Source organism: Cottoperca gobio, chromosome 4 (genome assembly GCF_900634415.1).
Source record: "Cottoperca gobio chromosome 4, fCotGob3.1, whole genome shotgun sequence".
Taxonomy (NCBI): Eukaryota; Metazoa; Chordata; class Actinopteri; order Perciformes; family Bovichtidae; genus Cottoperca; species Cottoperca gobio.
Genome location: NC_041358.1, coordinates 25,701,677 through 25,719,293, shown reverse-complemented (window position 1 = coordinate 25,719,293; position 17,617 = coordinate 25,701,677). Strand labels below are relative to the sequence as shown.

Genomic DNA, 17,617 nt, shown 5'->3' with positions numbered 1-17,617 from the left:
TCAAGCTAACTGGGATAGGTTTCCTGTGTTGACTTTCAAAAATAAAAGCGTCAACGATTACGTGAAATGTTTATCAGGTTAATTTTTAAGTGCAGCTATTTTGGCTAAGGGATTGCAACCCATTTGACAAAGATAGTAAATCAGCTGCACCTAAAATTAACCTGTAGTCAGAATATATGAAAATAACATTTAATGTAACCGTTTAACATACAGCTAACGCCACATAGTCTGAAAACCAACGTAAAAGTGATTAATTTGAAACAAAATATGACAACAATAAAAGCATATTAGGGTGTATAAAACAAATAATAATACAAACACGGTGATGTATGCGAGCTGTTACATGAGGAAAGAAAATATATATGGTCAAAAAAGATAAATAGGGGTCTTATTTCGAAAGATTTAACCGGAAATGGAGTAGATAGCGTTTGTGACTTGATAACAGTCGGTTCAGATGGACGTTAATAACTGGGACTCCCCGGGATTGTTCACAACAACGGAGGAAGCAGCACCAGCTCTGACCAAATAAAGCCCCGTCGCGATTTTTTAGATCCTGTTTTGGAAACATACGAACGGAAACGCGTTACTGTGCTTCTCTACTGATAGCTATTGTTTGTACGGAGCTAGCTTTGTCCCTTTCTTCGCCGTCACAGCTGTGGTGGGTTGCTGATATATTTACACAAATCGTTGTGGAATATGGCTCAGCATGGACACCATGTAGCCAGTTCCCAAAAAGCACTGATGCTGGAGATGAAAAGTCTCCAAGATGAGCCGGTCGAAGGGTTCAAAATAACTTTGGTGGACGAGTCGGACATGTACAACTGGGAAGTAGCGATATTCGGACCCCCAAACACGCACTACGAGGGTGGTTATTTTAAGGTGAGTAGCTAATGTTAGCTAGCAGTCGATCTATTGTTCTTTAGCTGGTAGATTTAGCCTACATTTAAGTAATATACTCATATTGAACAGGCCAACGGTTAACCTTAGCTTTCAAGTAACCGTCTTCAACAGCAGCGGGTAACCGTTAATAACGTTAACTTAGCTAATTGTCCGTTACTGTTACCGTGACAGTCTCTCCGTCTTTGTTCAACTTTAAATCAACTCCACTCAATCGGAATTATTACATTTGAACCGTTACCAGCTTGTAAACATTAAAACTTTTTTTTTTTTTTTTAATATGGCTTCTTCTTTTCTCAAAATGGAGATTAATTGCGGCTGCTTGTCGACAGTGACAGTCCGCACATGATCACGGTTTGAGTTGTGTTAATGTGAAACAAAAGGTTGTTAGCATAACCGCCTCGCGCTTTAACTATGATCAGCTAAGCTCATCATCTTAACTAATTACATCATTTATTTTGTCTTTTTTTCCTTTTACAGATTAACACTTTTATACTTGTCAATTCAAATGAAGTCGATCTATAAAGTATGCTAACCATGAACCCCGATCTTAGCTTAGTCTAACTTTATGGTAAGACTTTTTAAATGTGATTTCTTGCCTACTTCCTCCCTTGAGGAAATGTTTTGGTTTAACAAATATGTTTTCCTGTTTACGAGCTATTGACTAAGACTGTTGGCAGTTTGTAAAGCAACGGTTGAGTAGGTTTTTAAAAAAACAAACATGAAGGAAAAGCAAGTAAGATCTTCTCAAAGTGACAGGGATTTGAGATATGCATTTATTTGCAAGGCCCTCGACTTGTTTACTGTTTGTTTGTATGTTTGGTCCTAAAAGTTGGAGCTCCAGTACCTGATTTCAGACTCCCTGTAAGCCCTATTTGAAACCACACAGCTACATAGTAAATATAGAATAGCTTTGCATTCGTTGTCATAGCACTGTTGATTAGTCACAAACTCAAATGAATGTGAACATCAACGTCAGATATTACAAAACATTGAGGGTAATGTTGCTCACCCAATGCTCAGGTGGTTATTTACCCTATAAATACTTTAATATATTACTTTGGTAAAGTCAAATACATAGTTTTATTGCACATCAAACTAAAAATAATTATCTTTTTTTTTTATTACGGTTGTACTGATTAAAAAAAAAAAAAAGGCAAGAATAATGTAGGTCAGAACCCTTTTTAAATAACATTTAAAATGGTCTTTGAGCAGCAATAACAACATACTCAAATTGTACATGGTGTCTCTACAAGGGCTTTTTGTTGTGGGCTCATAATGCTAAGTCCCGCATTAGCCATAGTTGTTTCCATATTACAGCTAAACTGTAATGTATCAGTGAAGGCTCCCACTGTGTTCAGATTATCCCGCATATATGTAACTGCTCTCCGTTTGTAAAACATCACCTCAGCTGTACAGTGCTTTGTTATTCCAGTTCTTAGGAAGCTTTTTCATTTTGCCTCTGGTCTTTATGAGCCTCTGAACACAAGCAGAGGGCCCCGGCCAGGCTACCGTAGACTGTTCAGTGTATCCGTGTGGGAGCTGCTGTGTACAGGATTCCTTTGTCGGGCCAGGAATGCACAGCCTGGCTGTGAAATCCACCGCATGGTTGTGACTCATTGTTCTCTGCTGGGTTTCCATCCAACCAGTTTGTAATATTCTAACAAAAAAGACTGAAAACCCGCCCTGTTCTGATACAGGTTACCCAAACAAACAGTCATGACATGCTGCAGCTGCCTTTTCATTCGAAACAGGGCAGTTAAACCACGTCACACGAAACCTGGCCGAGTGATGTATTTATTTCATATGGGTGTGACTGAGAGCAATACACCAATACATTAGAATAGACACAGGGAACTGAGACATATTGCAGTGTCATTCAAACATTAGATAACTGTCCTGGATCCACAGAAAGTAGGTCGTGTCTAGATGGTAACCCTTGATTAGCTGGTTATGGTTAGGAATTGACCTCGAGTGGTTAAGGTTAGGTTAGATCATCAGGCAGCCGGTGTCGCAAGAGGGTTCTCAAAGTAAGCACAGTACCATATCACAACTCTAGAGGCACCCGGGAGCTCAGACCTACGCCAAGGCCAATGGTGCATTCACGTGATCCTCTAATGGTCCCGTTTCCAGAGTTGGGAAGTTCTTCTTCTGACGTTGTTGTGTTCATGAGCTTTAGGTGGTAATGTGAAAACAACACTGACGCTACAAAGAAGATGTGTTGTGTATTTTATTGCTCCAATTATTCTGACACGACATGAATTCATCACAAATGCGACATCTGGCAATGTTAACATCATGCGTGTATCCGCCCCGTGATTCGGGTCCGCTCCACGATTTAATGGGCTCTTCCTTAGCCCGTGCTTCACCCTTCCACTACGTTTCATGAAAATCGGGTCAGTAGTATTTTCTATAATCCTGCTGACAAACGGACAGACTGAGCTTTAAAAAATATCCTCTTTGGCGTAGGTAATAACTTGACCATTGACCTGTCATCTCACAATCGGCCCTGACACGGACTAAAGCTGTAACGGTATACCAACAGTACCGCGAGGTGAGGGAGGGGGCGGTTATCATACCGTGTAGATTTGCTTATCTTAATACATGAGTGATTATGTGTGTGTGAGTTAAAGGCACAGACGGGAGCACCTACAGTCTATATTAGTTGATAATAATCATAGGACATCATTTTAAAAGCTCACAGCTGATGTTATTGTAGTAGTTAATTTAACATGCTGTAGTGCTGCTAACCTATAAACTAAAATGCTTCAGTCATACCAACATGTTATAGTTGCATGCTATTTTTAAAATCGGGTTATAGTTCTGTATGTAAATGTTAAACTGTGATATTTTCTGAGACTTATCGTACTGTGAAAATCTCATACCGTTGCAACTCTAATACTGACATTCATTGTGAGATATTTCCAAGTTTACTGTGTGTGTGTGTGTGTGTGTGTGTTTGTGTGTGTGTGCTGTGTGTGTGTGTGTGCCTGTGTGCCTGTGTGCCTTCTGCTTTGTCATGTGAAGTATCCCTGCAGGCTCGGAGTGTCTGATTACTGGCAGAGGGCCAGTCAGTGGTCCTGGGACACGTATGAAGCAGATTATCTGGGTATAGACTAAAAGGAGTGTTTTGACAGTGACTCACTGTGTGTGTGTTGTTGGACACATTCAGTTTGATTGCCCAGACGATACAGTAACTATGAGGTTTAAACGGCCTACTTAATTCAGTGTAATGCCGTGTTAGACTACATAGGAAAACTGGAATGGGGCATCTTTAACAACTGTACAATTGAAATGAATGGGAAGTTTCTCAAATTTATAGTAAGTGTATGTTGATGGAGTCATATAATCAGGACCGACTATAAAACCTGTGGGAGCCATATGTAGGGCTGCAACTAATGATTATTTTCATTATCAAATGAATCTAGTGATAAATGTCCCAAAGACGGAGAAAAGCTGAACATCTCCATATTGGAGAGGCTGAAGGCAGACATATTTGCTTAAAAAATTACTTTTTAAAGATTATTTGATTATCAAAATAGCTTTTATGGTGATATAAAATTGATTTTATAGATTAGTCAACAAATCGTTGGCGCTCTGGATATTTTCTATCTCAAAGTGTTCTCTAGTAGTTACCTGGTTTGTGACTGTTTGTTTGGTTCTTCAGCTTCTCTCTTATTTTCTTGACCCTGGGGAAGTCTCACAAAATGAAGAAGTGAAACTTGAGTGTTTTTATAAAAGGATACTCCTGTTAGCGTCACTCCACAACCATATCTGCTTACGTGACAATATTCAACACATCAACTTGGAAAATGATGCTACAATGATGGTTTGTTTTTCAGACGTCTCTTCAAAAATGTTATATTTGCTGATGAGCCCTTTTTTTTGTTTTTGATTTGGATCCACGACCTGAATTTGCGAGTGCAAAATATCTGTATTAAAATGACCTCAACATGTCGTTTATCGCAGCACTTTTCTGCAGATAGTGACTTAATCATAACTCTCTGTTCAAACTATCAACAAACCTAAAGTGATTACTCAACAGGCTCAAGCAATAGCTTTTTACCTTACATGGCATAAAGTACAGAATATGTAAAGTTACGATTTAATTTAGTCAAGTATTAATAACAAAACAAACGAAACACCAGCAACACACTGACAAAATACATTCAAAATGATTTACTTTTGGACATTGTTGAACTCTCAATGTCTCTGTATTTTATTTAGTAAATGTATATTGTATTTAGGGCAGCAATTATTTTCATTATTAATTAATCAAATGTTTATTTTCTAGATTTGTGAAAAATGTCCATCCCAGTTTCTGAAAGGTCTTTTTAAATGTCTTGTTTTGTCCAAACCCCAAACATCTTTAATTTAATATCATAAATAAAAAGAGAAAAGCAGGAACCCCCCCCCCCCCCCCCCATTCGAGGGGCTGAAAACAGCACTCCTAAACAATTAATTGATTATCAAAAGAGTTGGCCAATATTTCGACAAATGGATTACTCGTCGCCGCTCTAACTTTGCTCTTAACTCCTGTAAAACCCACAACAGTTAGCATTTAGCATGCTTCTGTGCTCCCCATGTTGATCGGCTCATTGGGTTAATAAAACAACATGGAGGGCCATAAAGACGTGTGCATGTCCTGCATGACTCTACTTGGGAACTATGACTTTTGTTTTTCTGTGACGCCAGAGTTTTGTCGCTTCACATTTGGCAGATTTGATCTCTTCCTGCTGAGTTTTGTGTCGTGGAGCAGAACAGCAGAAAGAGGTAGTGCGCTTTATATCCACAACTACACGGTCACGGGGATGTACAACAGAAACTGTGTGTGTAGTGACTGCACTGCTGTGGAATTGTGATGGGTGACCATGTTTGAATTGCTGCTGTGTCAGCACCTGGCAGCTTTAATTGTGATTTTGTTTTAGTTTGTTTCATGTAATTATGACGTAACCAGGGTCTCTGAGACTCTAAATATCCTGCGAAACAGAACATCTTTCATATCTCACTCGAGAGGTTTTCTGCAGCGGCTTACTAAACACTGACAAACTGCTTCTTCACAGCAAACATGAGAAAGACGGGTGTTGCCCTTTGGTTTTGGCCCGAGCCTGTCTGTCTCTTTTAGCTTCAGACAATCAGTCCACAGACTCTCTGTTCTGTTGAGCAGCTGACTCCGTGCCTTCCTTCCTTCCTCCTTGGGTGCATGCTTTATAATTACTTGCAGTGGAGGGGAGAGGAACCAACGCGGCTGCAGAGGGCTGGGCTGGGCCGGGCCCGGCTGAGCTGCCAGAGTCATGTTTCCCCCTCTGGCTGTGTCACAGAGAAACGAGAGCAGGGTCGAGGAAAGAAGAGGGAATATAGAAACTGCCAGATCAAGAGCAGGCAGAGCCCTTCCTTGCAGAGTGGTGCCCCTTTTTGAAAGGAGAGCCTGCTGTGAATAGAGGTGAGCGTGAGGCCCAAGTAGACAGTTATAACCATCCCCTGAAGGCCACGGCCATGTGTTCTTTTTCTCTTCCTGTATAGGCCCATCGGTGTGGTAATCATACCTTTGAAACGTGGCTGTGCCTTTTGAAATTCCCATGTGTTGCTATTAGGGGTCGGACGATATAGGGTTTGATCACGGATAGCAATAAAAAAATACTAGCAAGAAGTATATCATGGTGAATCTCCATTATCCGGGATAATCCTGAATATCCTCATATGAGGGAGTTGAAAAAGCTGGCGATAAAAATAGAGCCCGATGTATAAAATAAAGGAATTATCATGTTAGAAAGATCAGGCTCATTCAATGTTTTTATTTATGCAGTAAACTTCAGGCCTTTACACACCGGGGGTGTGACGAATAAACCACACGAAAATACTCTTTTTATTATTATTATTAATACATATATATCAGTGTTTCCCCTACCAGCGCAGAAAGGAGCGGGGCGAGCTAAATAGAAACCGCGCCACGCACGTGCACGCAATCTCCCCGCGCCCCTCCAGAGCAGTAAACCTGGGGAAACACTGTATATTATATACTTTGTGGAAGGTCAGAGCCCAAGGAGTGCTGGTATGTTCTGCCTCTGTAAAGGTTGAAAGGAGTAATAAAGTTAGTCTTCTTGGTTCGGACTACAGAGCCTCCGTGTAGTTTTTATAGTCCAAAGAAATATAGACGTAACTCAACTTGTTCCGCACAACGTTACGTGATTAGTTTTATTCGCAGTGCGGAAGCTCAGAAAAACTGTCCTTGTTCCAAAAATAAAATGTTCTGTGTGAAAGTATTTATGATGAAGACTATATATTGAAAAAGAGGATGTTCACTAAAAACAAAAGCATATTTTGATGATGATGATCGGGATAATATCGTGATTATGTCGGCCAGGATTATTGTGACATTACATTTTCATATCCTCCCATGCGTAGCTCACCTAAGTTTGTAACATAACTTCCTTCTCCTCTACGTCCTCCTGAGTTTAGTTAATGAGGCAGGGGCCTGCTGGGTGTGAGCATGATAAACTCTGGGACCTGTGTGTGTGTGTGTGTGTGTGTGTGGAATTTGCTCTACACAAGCCCCTTTTCCTTGGGTTGGTGTGTGAGGATAAGATATGTAGAGAAGACAAAGATGTGCTCAGGGAGAGAACAGAATGATTTGTTCTGTTCAGGGTCTTTTGCAGTGACCTGGTTCACTGCTCCTGGCTGTCGGTTTCACAGGATGGGCACGTTCACTCTTGTTCCTGTTCTCTCTTCAAGGCAGCTTTCTAGCTCCCAATCCAAGAAAGACTTTCACAAAAAGTAAAAAGAATAAATGGATCTCGAGTTCCGTATTCTCGGTAACCAGCTTCCTCTGCGTGCTTGGAATTTGGCTGCGCTTCAAATGAGCTCTTTAGGGTTACTCACCTTCTGACCGTGGATGCTGTTAATTCTGTGCTCAATCCAATTATGAGGCATGACATGCAAGTCAGCTGTAGCATCTTGCAGCAAGTGTACTGAGGCTCACACTGTGTGGTGGCGGAGAGCTGCTTTAGGCTGCTGTATCTGAACAAGTCCTTCCCAGTACTGGAGACGCAGTGAGAAGGGAGGGAGTTTGTGTTGTACAGTAAAGGCCCATATGTGAGTGTATATAATATGGACGGGAATAGATCTATGTTATACATGAGAAAGATCTCTGGAAACTAAAAAGAGAAAGCTGACATTGGCCTTCTCTTCTTTTCTCTTCTTCCTCTCCGCGGTGTGTTTCTTCTCTTCTGTCGGCTCACTGCTGCAGAGCAAATGAACAAGCAGCCGACACATTTCTCTACCACATCAATCCAGGGTTTGTGTCACCTGTATAGGCAGGTTAAGAGTTTCATTTCCTCCCCCTGCTGCTGAACTCTGAGGCCTAGTCCTAGTAAAGGGGTATTTTTAAAAACGGAGCCCTTTTCCTTGGGTTTCGGGTTTCGGGCTTCGTCCACACGCGAACAGCGTTTTAGGACCTTTTGTAAATATTGATGTTTGGACCCCATTATGTCGCAAATGAGACGACATATCGGTTATTGGACGTAATCCAAAATGGCGCTGGTTCTAAACTCGCCAACAGGACTTTCTACGTGTTCATACATAAATGAACAGTTACTCTTCCTCTGTATTGAGGAACGGAGGCCACTGCTACAAAATCCAACAATGGCAGTTTTGTCCTCCGACCTGCCCATTTGCCTCGACAGCGCTTCAGTTGTATTTGTTGTTTTTTTAAACTCTGCTTGTGTGGACAGGATTTATTTTTTTTGGAGGACAAAGGAGGAAAACGCCGTTTTCAAAAGATATCTGTGTTGCCTACGTGTTGACGAGGACTAACGCTACGTTGCTGGTAGTTGTAGAGGTCTCCAATATGGCCTGTTACACAAACACAGACTCGTTGCTTGGATAGACCTTCAGGACCAATGGCTTCCAATGGTTTTAAATCTAGAATACAAATCACCTTTCCCTTCTCCACCGACCTCCTGATGGTATCACGGAGCTCTATGTGGTGACTGCATTGCTTGTGATACAGTTTGTGGCATTGTGTTGGAAGGAATACGTCTCTAAAGTCTGCTGCATTGTGAAATCTTGCTCTTACCTTCTCAAAGGGATCAATGCTTATCCTTAATGCATACCCCCACTTTCCTGCTGGACTCGAAAGGATTGTGATGAATGAAGCGATTTAATGGCAAGTGTTGACGCATATGTCTCAAACACAGAGAGATATGATCATTTGTTATTCAGATATGTACGGGTATAAGTGACCTGTGCAATGCTGAGTCGATGGTACCATTTCTCTGTGTGTATCAACATTCTTTCCAAGATGTAATAAAGTTGAATAATGAAACTGGATTGATTTGGTTCTTTGCCGAAGGGATTTGATTTGAAAAATCTACAACAACGCCAGAAAACTAAAGATGTCCGTGGCTTTCAGAAGTCCTGCTGCTGAAGAGCTTTTCACTCGCACGCTGTTTTCTTGGAAAATCAAACCTGGAAGACAAACGAGCATAAAGCACTCTGCCCCACTGGGAGTGCACAGCGTTCCGTTCAGCCGAGTGCCCTCTAGTTTTCTTTTACACCATTTCCATCCCTTTATGATACCTCCCCCCCCCTCCCTTCTGGCTGGCAGCTATGTTTTGCACTATTGCCAGCCTGTAATGTGGACAGCGTTGGCTTGAACCCTGCACTCTGAAGGGCTGCCAGCTCTCTGGCAGGGTCAGTCAGACCCAGGGATTTAGTTTTTTCCTTCCTACAAGCGTCATTCGCACTGTGTCAGTGTTTCCTCTCCACTCTTGTTTTATATGATGCGAGCAGGTTTATTCTGCAGATCAGGATAAACAAATGTTGCTCTTGTATGGAAAGTCAGGACGCACTGACACAGACGTCTCTCATGGGCAGATTCTGTTAACAGGCCTGCTATAATGCACATGCAGCAAGAGGGATAAGACCTTAATGTTAAGCACAAGTATTATATAGAGCACAGCCCCTTTTTTTTTTATTCAAAGTGAAATCCCCCCCCCCCCACTCCCACTCCACCACCTCCCTGCTCCCAATGCAGCCGATCCCCACCCCGCCTCTCGCTTGTCGGTTCACCGTGGCGAGGACCAGCTGACCATGCCGAATCAGCAAATGTGAGCAAGTGTGTGTGTGTGTATGTATATGACGGGGGGGATGAGCAGAAGGTTTCAAGCTGTGAGTGACGTGCGTGTGTGTAATCAGTGTAGTCTGTGTGTGTGTGTCCCCCGTCCCACCCATGGCACTCCTTATGGAACAGGAGGAGGGGTCCTCCACACATACAAGCATTTATACAGTGTGTGGGTGTGGTGTCAGTGTAAGGACATATAACAGCAGAACACGGGTGTGAGTAGTGGATTGTCTTGGGTTGCAGTGACAGCTGGAGGGGACAAACCCCCACCATGTCTTTATACCAGCAGCACCCCCTCACCCATCGGTGTGTGTGTGAGCTGCACACACTCGGCAGCTGAATGCACTGCGAGCCCCCCTCCCTGCCTCCACACCATATTACATTACACTGTCATTAGCTCCTCCATGCTCAGCCCCCTCAGTAGGTTTAGCCGTGACTCTACGGCTACTATTTATAGGCTTCTTTCAATCACTATTGATGCTCATCAGCGTGATTGTGGAGGTCTTCATTCAGCAGCTGCTTGTTGACACCAGGGCTGCAAGCACAGGTCTTTGTGGAGAAAAACGTTGATAATGAAGCACTCGCTCCCCAGCAGGTGTGTGTGTGTGTGTGTGTGTGTGTGTGTGTGTGTGTGTGTGTCTGTGTCTTCTGCAGTGTTGTACAGACTTGCATTCTGCGTCTAGAAGCAGAGCAGTTTTTAATGAAAAGCATGTCTGGATCCAATACACACTGTAAGTTTTCTTAAAGCAAACGGCACCACTAGTGCACTATAATGATATGCAGCGACCGAACTATGGCTAAAAGAATCACCCTTTACTTTCCAGGTAAATTTAAGTACAGAATTGTTCTCTTGACCTCCTCAATCATTTGTTAATGACCACACCAGCGGTACTGCATGGTGAGTCAGCTCAATATAGACGTGCCAATAAGTTTTTAAACATGGACAGATGTCAACATCACATGACTTGCATAACACACATTGTTCACATATTGATACAAAGTTAGTGCAGGACATCTGTTGGACTGTAATCCTGTGGAAATAGTTCTCCCAAACAGCAATAGTTTGGAGGGAAGTAGTCATGACTTGTCTGTTGGCAAGGGAGAAGTGTTTTAAACCGCCTGCTTCTCATGTTGCTAATATGTGTCTTCTCTCGCCCTCAGGCTCGGATCAAGTTCCCAGTCGACTACCCGTACTCTCCACCTGCTTTTCGCTTCCTCACCAAAATGTGGCACCCGAACATTTATGAGGTAATTGTATAAATCTGTGGAACAAAACGTATAGAAGTTCCTCATAGACTTTATTATTACACCAGTAAACTGCTGTCATTTATTTATTTATGTGTTTTTACGTTTAAGACAAAGTTTTTAAAATGGGTCAAACAGTTTGGCTGAAAAGATAATTTTTCTTTTCATACTATATGTAGTTTTGAGCACATGGGACGACTTCTTTACTGTTTTGTTATTTATTTCATCATATTTTCAGAAGAATAGTGCCCAAAGACTAAATATAGAATAATAAGAAAATGGCCGTATCTCAGAAACTACAAGGAGCACAATCGAGTGCTTGATATCTATGAGCACACGTGCTGCGTTAAAAATCATATGGAAGACGTATATTCAACACAAAGAGCCCGACTTATTACATTTTATTTTTTAAGATACTTGCCCAAAGTATGTTGTGTTATTTTTCTTTATTATACTTAATATAGTCTTTGGGCACAAATGGGTAATCTAAAGTGTTAATAACTAAACTATTGTCTGGACTTGTCTGTTGTGTCTCTAGAACGGAGATGTTTGCATCTCTATCCTGCACCCACCAGTGGACGACCCACAGAGCGGGGAGTTGCCTTCAGAGAGGTGGAACCCCACACAGAACGTCAGGTACACAACAAAACATCCAACCAATCAGCTCTAGTTCTCTATTTAAAGAACAACACACACAGAAACGATAAGCAAGAGTTATTGTTTGTACAGTGGCGTACAGCTGCTTCCTTAAAATGAAATGTCTTCCGTCACTTTCTGCGTTTGACTTTGTGGACGGACAACGATCGACTGGACCAGAATGTCGTCCGTCGTAGATTAATTTGTGGTTTGGAGTGTGTGCACACTTTGATGCAATGTCACATACCTTCTACTGCCAACGTTTCCTCTGTTGTCCACCAGACTGACAGCTTAACATGAAAGTGTTTATGGAGCACATATCTTACAAATTGCTGGACGTAAGCAGTTACCACGCTGACCTCCAGCCAAGCCTTTACATTGATTTCCTACCTAGCAGCATTTAGAAGATGTCGTCCTGATGTGGTATCAACCTGCAAATACTTTCCATAGTTTGATGCCAATGTAGCTGAAAGCATCAGCTGTTTTTATAAATAGGCTTCCTCCAGATCTTGGCTGTTTTAAAAAAAATAATAATACTGACGTGATGGTTAGAACTGACAAACCTGCCCAGGCACACGCAGAATCTCCAAGTTGTTCACCCCATTTGTTCTGTGGCATCGAGGAGCAGCGACGCTATCATTGTAGATTTCAGATAAAAGAGTATTAGCTAATAATCTAAAGTATTGTCTCTTCTTTTCATTGACGTCATTTGAAGCTGGACAGGTGTTTGAGATGTTCCTGCCGCAGTGTAAATGCAGAAAACGTCAAAACATTGAGCATAATTTAAACCCCTTTATGTCACGTTGACATTAAGCAGAAACGTAAACTCTCATAGCTGGATGGAACTTCGGCCCTCTGAGCTGATGATCACAAAAACAAAGTCAGTCCCACGTTTTGTCTCAAGGAAAAAGGAGAGCTGGTGGGAGATGAGCTGAGTCACAGTGCAGTATAAATAATGTACAACACCATTGTCTGTCAGTCTAACGAGCAGCTCTTGGGAGATGAATTGGACACATGACAGCAGAGACTAGAGATGCAGCGATCGATCTCGTATCCGATTACTTGCCCGTCGAATTTACACACGTGTGCCACATTATGGTTTTACGTCACACACACACACACACACACACACACACACACATCGTGTTGTCAGCGTTTGTAACACCTGCAAGTCCAAAATAATCTGTGGAGAAACGACGGCTAGAAGTCTCTTGGTGCCATTTTGGAGAATATTAAAGTTATTTAAAAGTCAGTTTTTTCTTTATGAACATAAACATTGAATTTAAATTTCCAGCCTGGAAATCGTAACTTGAAATGGGCCAAGAAAATCCATCTCTATCAGACGGATGTTCTGGGGTTTAGCAGGCTGCTTGTCTGACCCTAACCTCCATCTCTCCGTCTCTCTTTGTCCGTACGTCCTTTCTTTCCATCTCTGTACACCTTTGTCCTGCATTCTCAGTGTCTCTCGTCTCGTCTTACCTCCATCTTCCCCTGCCCTCCTCCTGTATTGCTTTCCTGTATTTTAATCTCTCTCCGCCCTCTGACGTCTCTCAGGACCATCCTGCTCAGTGTGATCTCTTTGCTGAACGAGCCCAACACTTTCTCCCCGGCCAACGTGGACGCATCCGTCATGTACCGCAAGTGGAGGGACAGCAAGGGCAAGGACAGAGAATACATTGAGATCATCAGGTACCAAGAGGGGGAAATAACAGCCCATGCAGCACGTTTCCCTCTTCAGATGGGAGCTAGAAGGAACACACAGTCCCAGCATTGACGCTCTGTGGCCTCATCTGTTCTTTTCTTCTGTCTCTCCACCTCGCAGGAAGCAGGTGGTGGCGACCAAAGCGGACGCAGAGCGGGACGGTGTCAAGGTTCCCATCACGTTGGACGAGTACTGTGTCCGCACCCAAGTCCCGCCCACAGACGACGGCTCAAACCTCTTATACGACGACTACTACGACGACGAGGAGCTGGAGGACGACGACGAGGACGAGGACGACGACTGTTGTTACGATAACGACGACTCGGGCACCGAAGACTCCTGACCACGCCTTCGCATGATGTCCCCCCCCCCCCCCACCCTCCCCCCCACCACCTCACACACAAACACACCTTCCTCTCTTATCATGGACTGAACTTTAATTCCCTGCCCACCCCTCACATCGCCGGCCGCCCTGTCCACCTTCTCTCACATGTGCAGCACGCACACTAAAACCTGATGCAGCGCAGAAAAGAAGCTCGAGTCGTTTTTTGTTTGTTTCTTCCATGTTGTTACATTTGTTGTCTGAGTAGAGGTCACACACGACACACACAGCAGCACAACTTACAGTAACCGCTTCTGATTGTCTGCACTGATTCCTGGTTTAATCTCAAGTGTTTGAGCTCCGAGACCGGTTCCTTCCTCCGGCTTTCAGTGGCACAAAGCCCGTCTGATGGCCAAGTTTGGCCCGAGGAATTGTCACGCCTTCTCTCGACATCATCAGCAGGGTGGAATATAACGTCACAGGTCCGATCACATCGGAGTCAAACAAGCAGGAAACAGTCATAAAGGAAGCTAATTTAGGATAATTGGCGCACAGTTTGTGTGTTTTTGAATAGCGTCACTGATGAGCCATGTGTGTGACCTTTGGTTATTAGCGGGCTGTTTGAAGCCCTGCCATGCTTCACCTCTGACCTTTTTTTTTTTTTTGAGCCCCAGGGCTTGTGCTGCTCCAAATCCATAAAAACAAAACAAAAATAAAAGCTGTTCACACTCCCTTGTGCCTTCCCCTCGCTCCCTGATGTCACCGATCTGAATGACCCGTGGGACAGAGCGTACACACAGCGGGTCAAAGCAGCCCGAGGTGGCGGAGGGAGATATTTAAGGTCTCAGGTGCAGACTCCTGATGATGGGACTTAGTTCTAGCATCTGTCCAATTTGTCCGGTGTGAGTGAGAAAGGTGTAGAAATCCAACAGCCGAGCTAAAGACTGGAATGTAGATCAGAAACCCACAAACGTCCTCTGACTGCCACGCAGCCTTCATCATACAAGCACGTGCTACTAGTGGCCTGGATGCATTAAGAAACAGCTAGCTGCTGCTGCTCATGAAATCCAATGTACTGTATTTTTAAGAAAAACCTATGCAGTCAGTGCTTGCACCTACTTAATATGCAGTGCTTTAAACGTGGCAGTGCAGCTGAGCCTTTTCAACAGTCCGACCTGAACTCCAGCTTTTACAACCTGTGAGGCTTTGGACTGACTTGGTTTGAGAGACGGACGTGTTGTATCCGTCTTTATGTTTGTTATTCTAACTCAGAGTAGCACAAGTCTCCAGAGCAGAAGAGTGAGATTGTACACTAGCCGTCACCAGAGCTCGCCCCCTAGTGGTGGCTCTGTGTAGTGGCTCTTCTTCTTCTTCTTCTTCTTCTTCTTCTTCTTCTTCTTCTTCTTCTCTCCCCCCTCTGAAATGCTCGACTGGGCCGCAGCCATCTTGAATCACCTGAGTCACTGAACCCTGTTACCTCAGAGGAGATCAGGTATCAGTGTGAGTGATTCACAAGAATTGACGAACATGCAGACTGATTGTGTTTTCAGTCCACACTGTCAGAGGCCTCTCCTAACTGCACACTCAGAGACACGTTACCACCACCCAACAGTATTTTATACCATGAAATTCTCTCAATATCGCTGTTACCATGTTTCCGTTGCGTGTGAATATTCTCCGACCGTTTATAAGATGTGCTGAGAAGTGTGGGAAAGAAGCAGAAATGGGGAATGTGGTGATCTTTGAGCATGAACAGGAGACTGTGGTTCTTCACTAGCATGCTGTTATGATGTGTTTGTGGTTTGTGGTATCTGCTATAAGGGTCGGGGGTTGTGTCCAGGGACGAAGGTCCTCTACTCAATTTAATCTAAAACTTGCATTGTGAATGGGCTGAGGGTTGTCTGATGTTTATTTGTGGATTCTTTTTTTTTGGGGGGGGGGGGTGGCTTTGTTTACTGTTTTGATGTAATCTGTTATTTCCAAATTGTGGTGCGAGCTGCAATGTTTTCTATCCTATATGTATTAAGTGCTACGAAAAATTGTCCTGATTGTTTAAAAAGCAGGATTGTTGACGTCAGAACGACGACGAACACAAACACTGACGCAGAACCAAATTGACACCGCGCACCACACATTTACTCTAGCCTTTCATCACGCCCCGATTGTTTTTGAAATGAGTGATCAGCGCTCTATAATGAACTGATGTCCCCCCCACACAACCTTTGAATGATCCTCCCCTCCCTTTGTTTTGACGTTTTAGGGTGAATGGGATTTCATTTTTTTGTCAAACTACTGTTATTATTTTTCTCGTTTCTTTTCTCCCCACTCGTCCCCGGTTCTCTGAGCTCTGATTGGAGGCAGCATCACTGAGGGGGGGAAAACACCCAGCAGATAATTACAGAAAACTACAAGAACCTCAGGAAGAAGAAAAACAACAACCAACCAACAAACAAATCCTTTCCAGCGGAGTGAACCCCGGGGAGTCTCGCTTCTTCTGGCTTCAAAGGACTGTTTACAATCTCTACCTTGATATGCACATGTGGATATTTGACGATCACTTGATGTTTTTTTTTTTCTTGTTTATATTTTCTTTTTTCTTATGGTTTGTAAATCTATTTAAAATCTGAAATAAAGATCTTTATTAGATACTGACTGTTTTTTGTTGTTTTTTTCTTGAGTTGGGGGTAAAAGATGGACGCAGAGAGAGTAAAGTGCACGTGTACCCAGAGGTCTCCCTGCGGTGCTCCGGGGCTGCTGGAGAGTTAAAGGATTTCCTCATGCGTTCCATGTTTCTATTAAACGTGGGAATGACTTTTCTAGATGTACATGATTCCTAGTTTTCTGTTGCCTTCTGCGCTCTAGAAAATGTAAAGTAGAGCTGCGACTATCGTTCAAGTAATCTTTCATGCAGAAACGTCAGACGATTCTGTTTTCATCCTTTAAATATGAAGATTTCCTGCTTTTCTGTTCTGTCTTTCTCACATTAAAGTGAATATATTTGGGTTTTTGACTCCCAACAAGACATTTAAAGACGTCACCTTGGACTTTGAGAAACTAAGTTGAACATTTTTGACTATTTTCTGACATTTTATAAACCAGATGAGAATAATCTGCAGATTAATCGATGATAGAAGTAATCATTCGTTGCAGCCCTGATGTAAAGTCTTCAGAGACGTTACTGCTTAATTAATGGAAGTAGCGCTGCTTTGCATGAGATGAATGCAGATCATCTCAGTGTCGGTGTAAACATTTGATCTGCTCAACATCAAAGTGTTTGCCTTTAGTTTAGTCGTGCTGCGCCTCAGTGCAGCCTCGCAGAGCTGCTGAGAGCCTGTGCTCCTGTGGTGCTGATCCATGAAGCGTAACGAGCAACTGAACTAAAGAAGTCAGATCAGCAGTAAGAGATGAAATATGGAGACAAGTTGTGATGAACCTCGTCTGATAGTCGACATGCTGTGGGAACAAGATCATCTTCACAGTTCTGGTCTGTGGTGGACTGTACATACATTTACTCAAGTACTTTAGTCTTTTCACTTTCTACTTCTACTCCACTTCAGCTCAGAGGGAACTATTGTACGTGTTACTCCACTACAGTTATCTGACAGCTTCAGTCACTCGTTACCTTCCAGATTAAGATATGTTTTAAATTGTTTTAAGTCATTTCTTCATACAAAACCTTCATAACTCCAATTTC

General features: G+C 42.9%; 1 protein-coding gene across 1 annotated transcript; it reads left to right on the top strand.

Moving 5' to 3' along the window:
- Window positions 1-450: 450 nt before the first annotated feature.
- On the top strand, window positions 451-16,482 carry cdc34a (cell division cycle 34 homolog (S. cerevisiae) a). The gene is made up of 5 exons (XM_029430163.1): window positions 451-879; window positions 11,180-11,266; window positions 11,802-11,899; window positions 13,454-13,588; window positions 13,722-16,482. Exons 1-5 carry the CDS (start codon window positions 697-699, stop codon window positions 13,942-13,944), a joined length of 726 nt encoding a protein of 241 aa, XP_029286023.1. The 5' UTR covers window positions 451-696; the 3' UTR covers window positions 13,945-16,482.
- The last annotated feature ends 1,135 nt before the right edge of the window (window positions 16,483-17,617 follow it).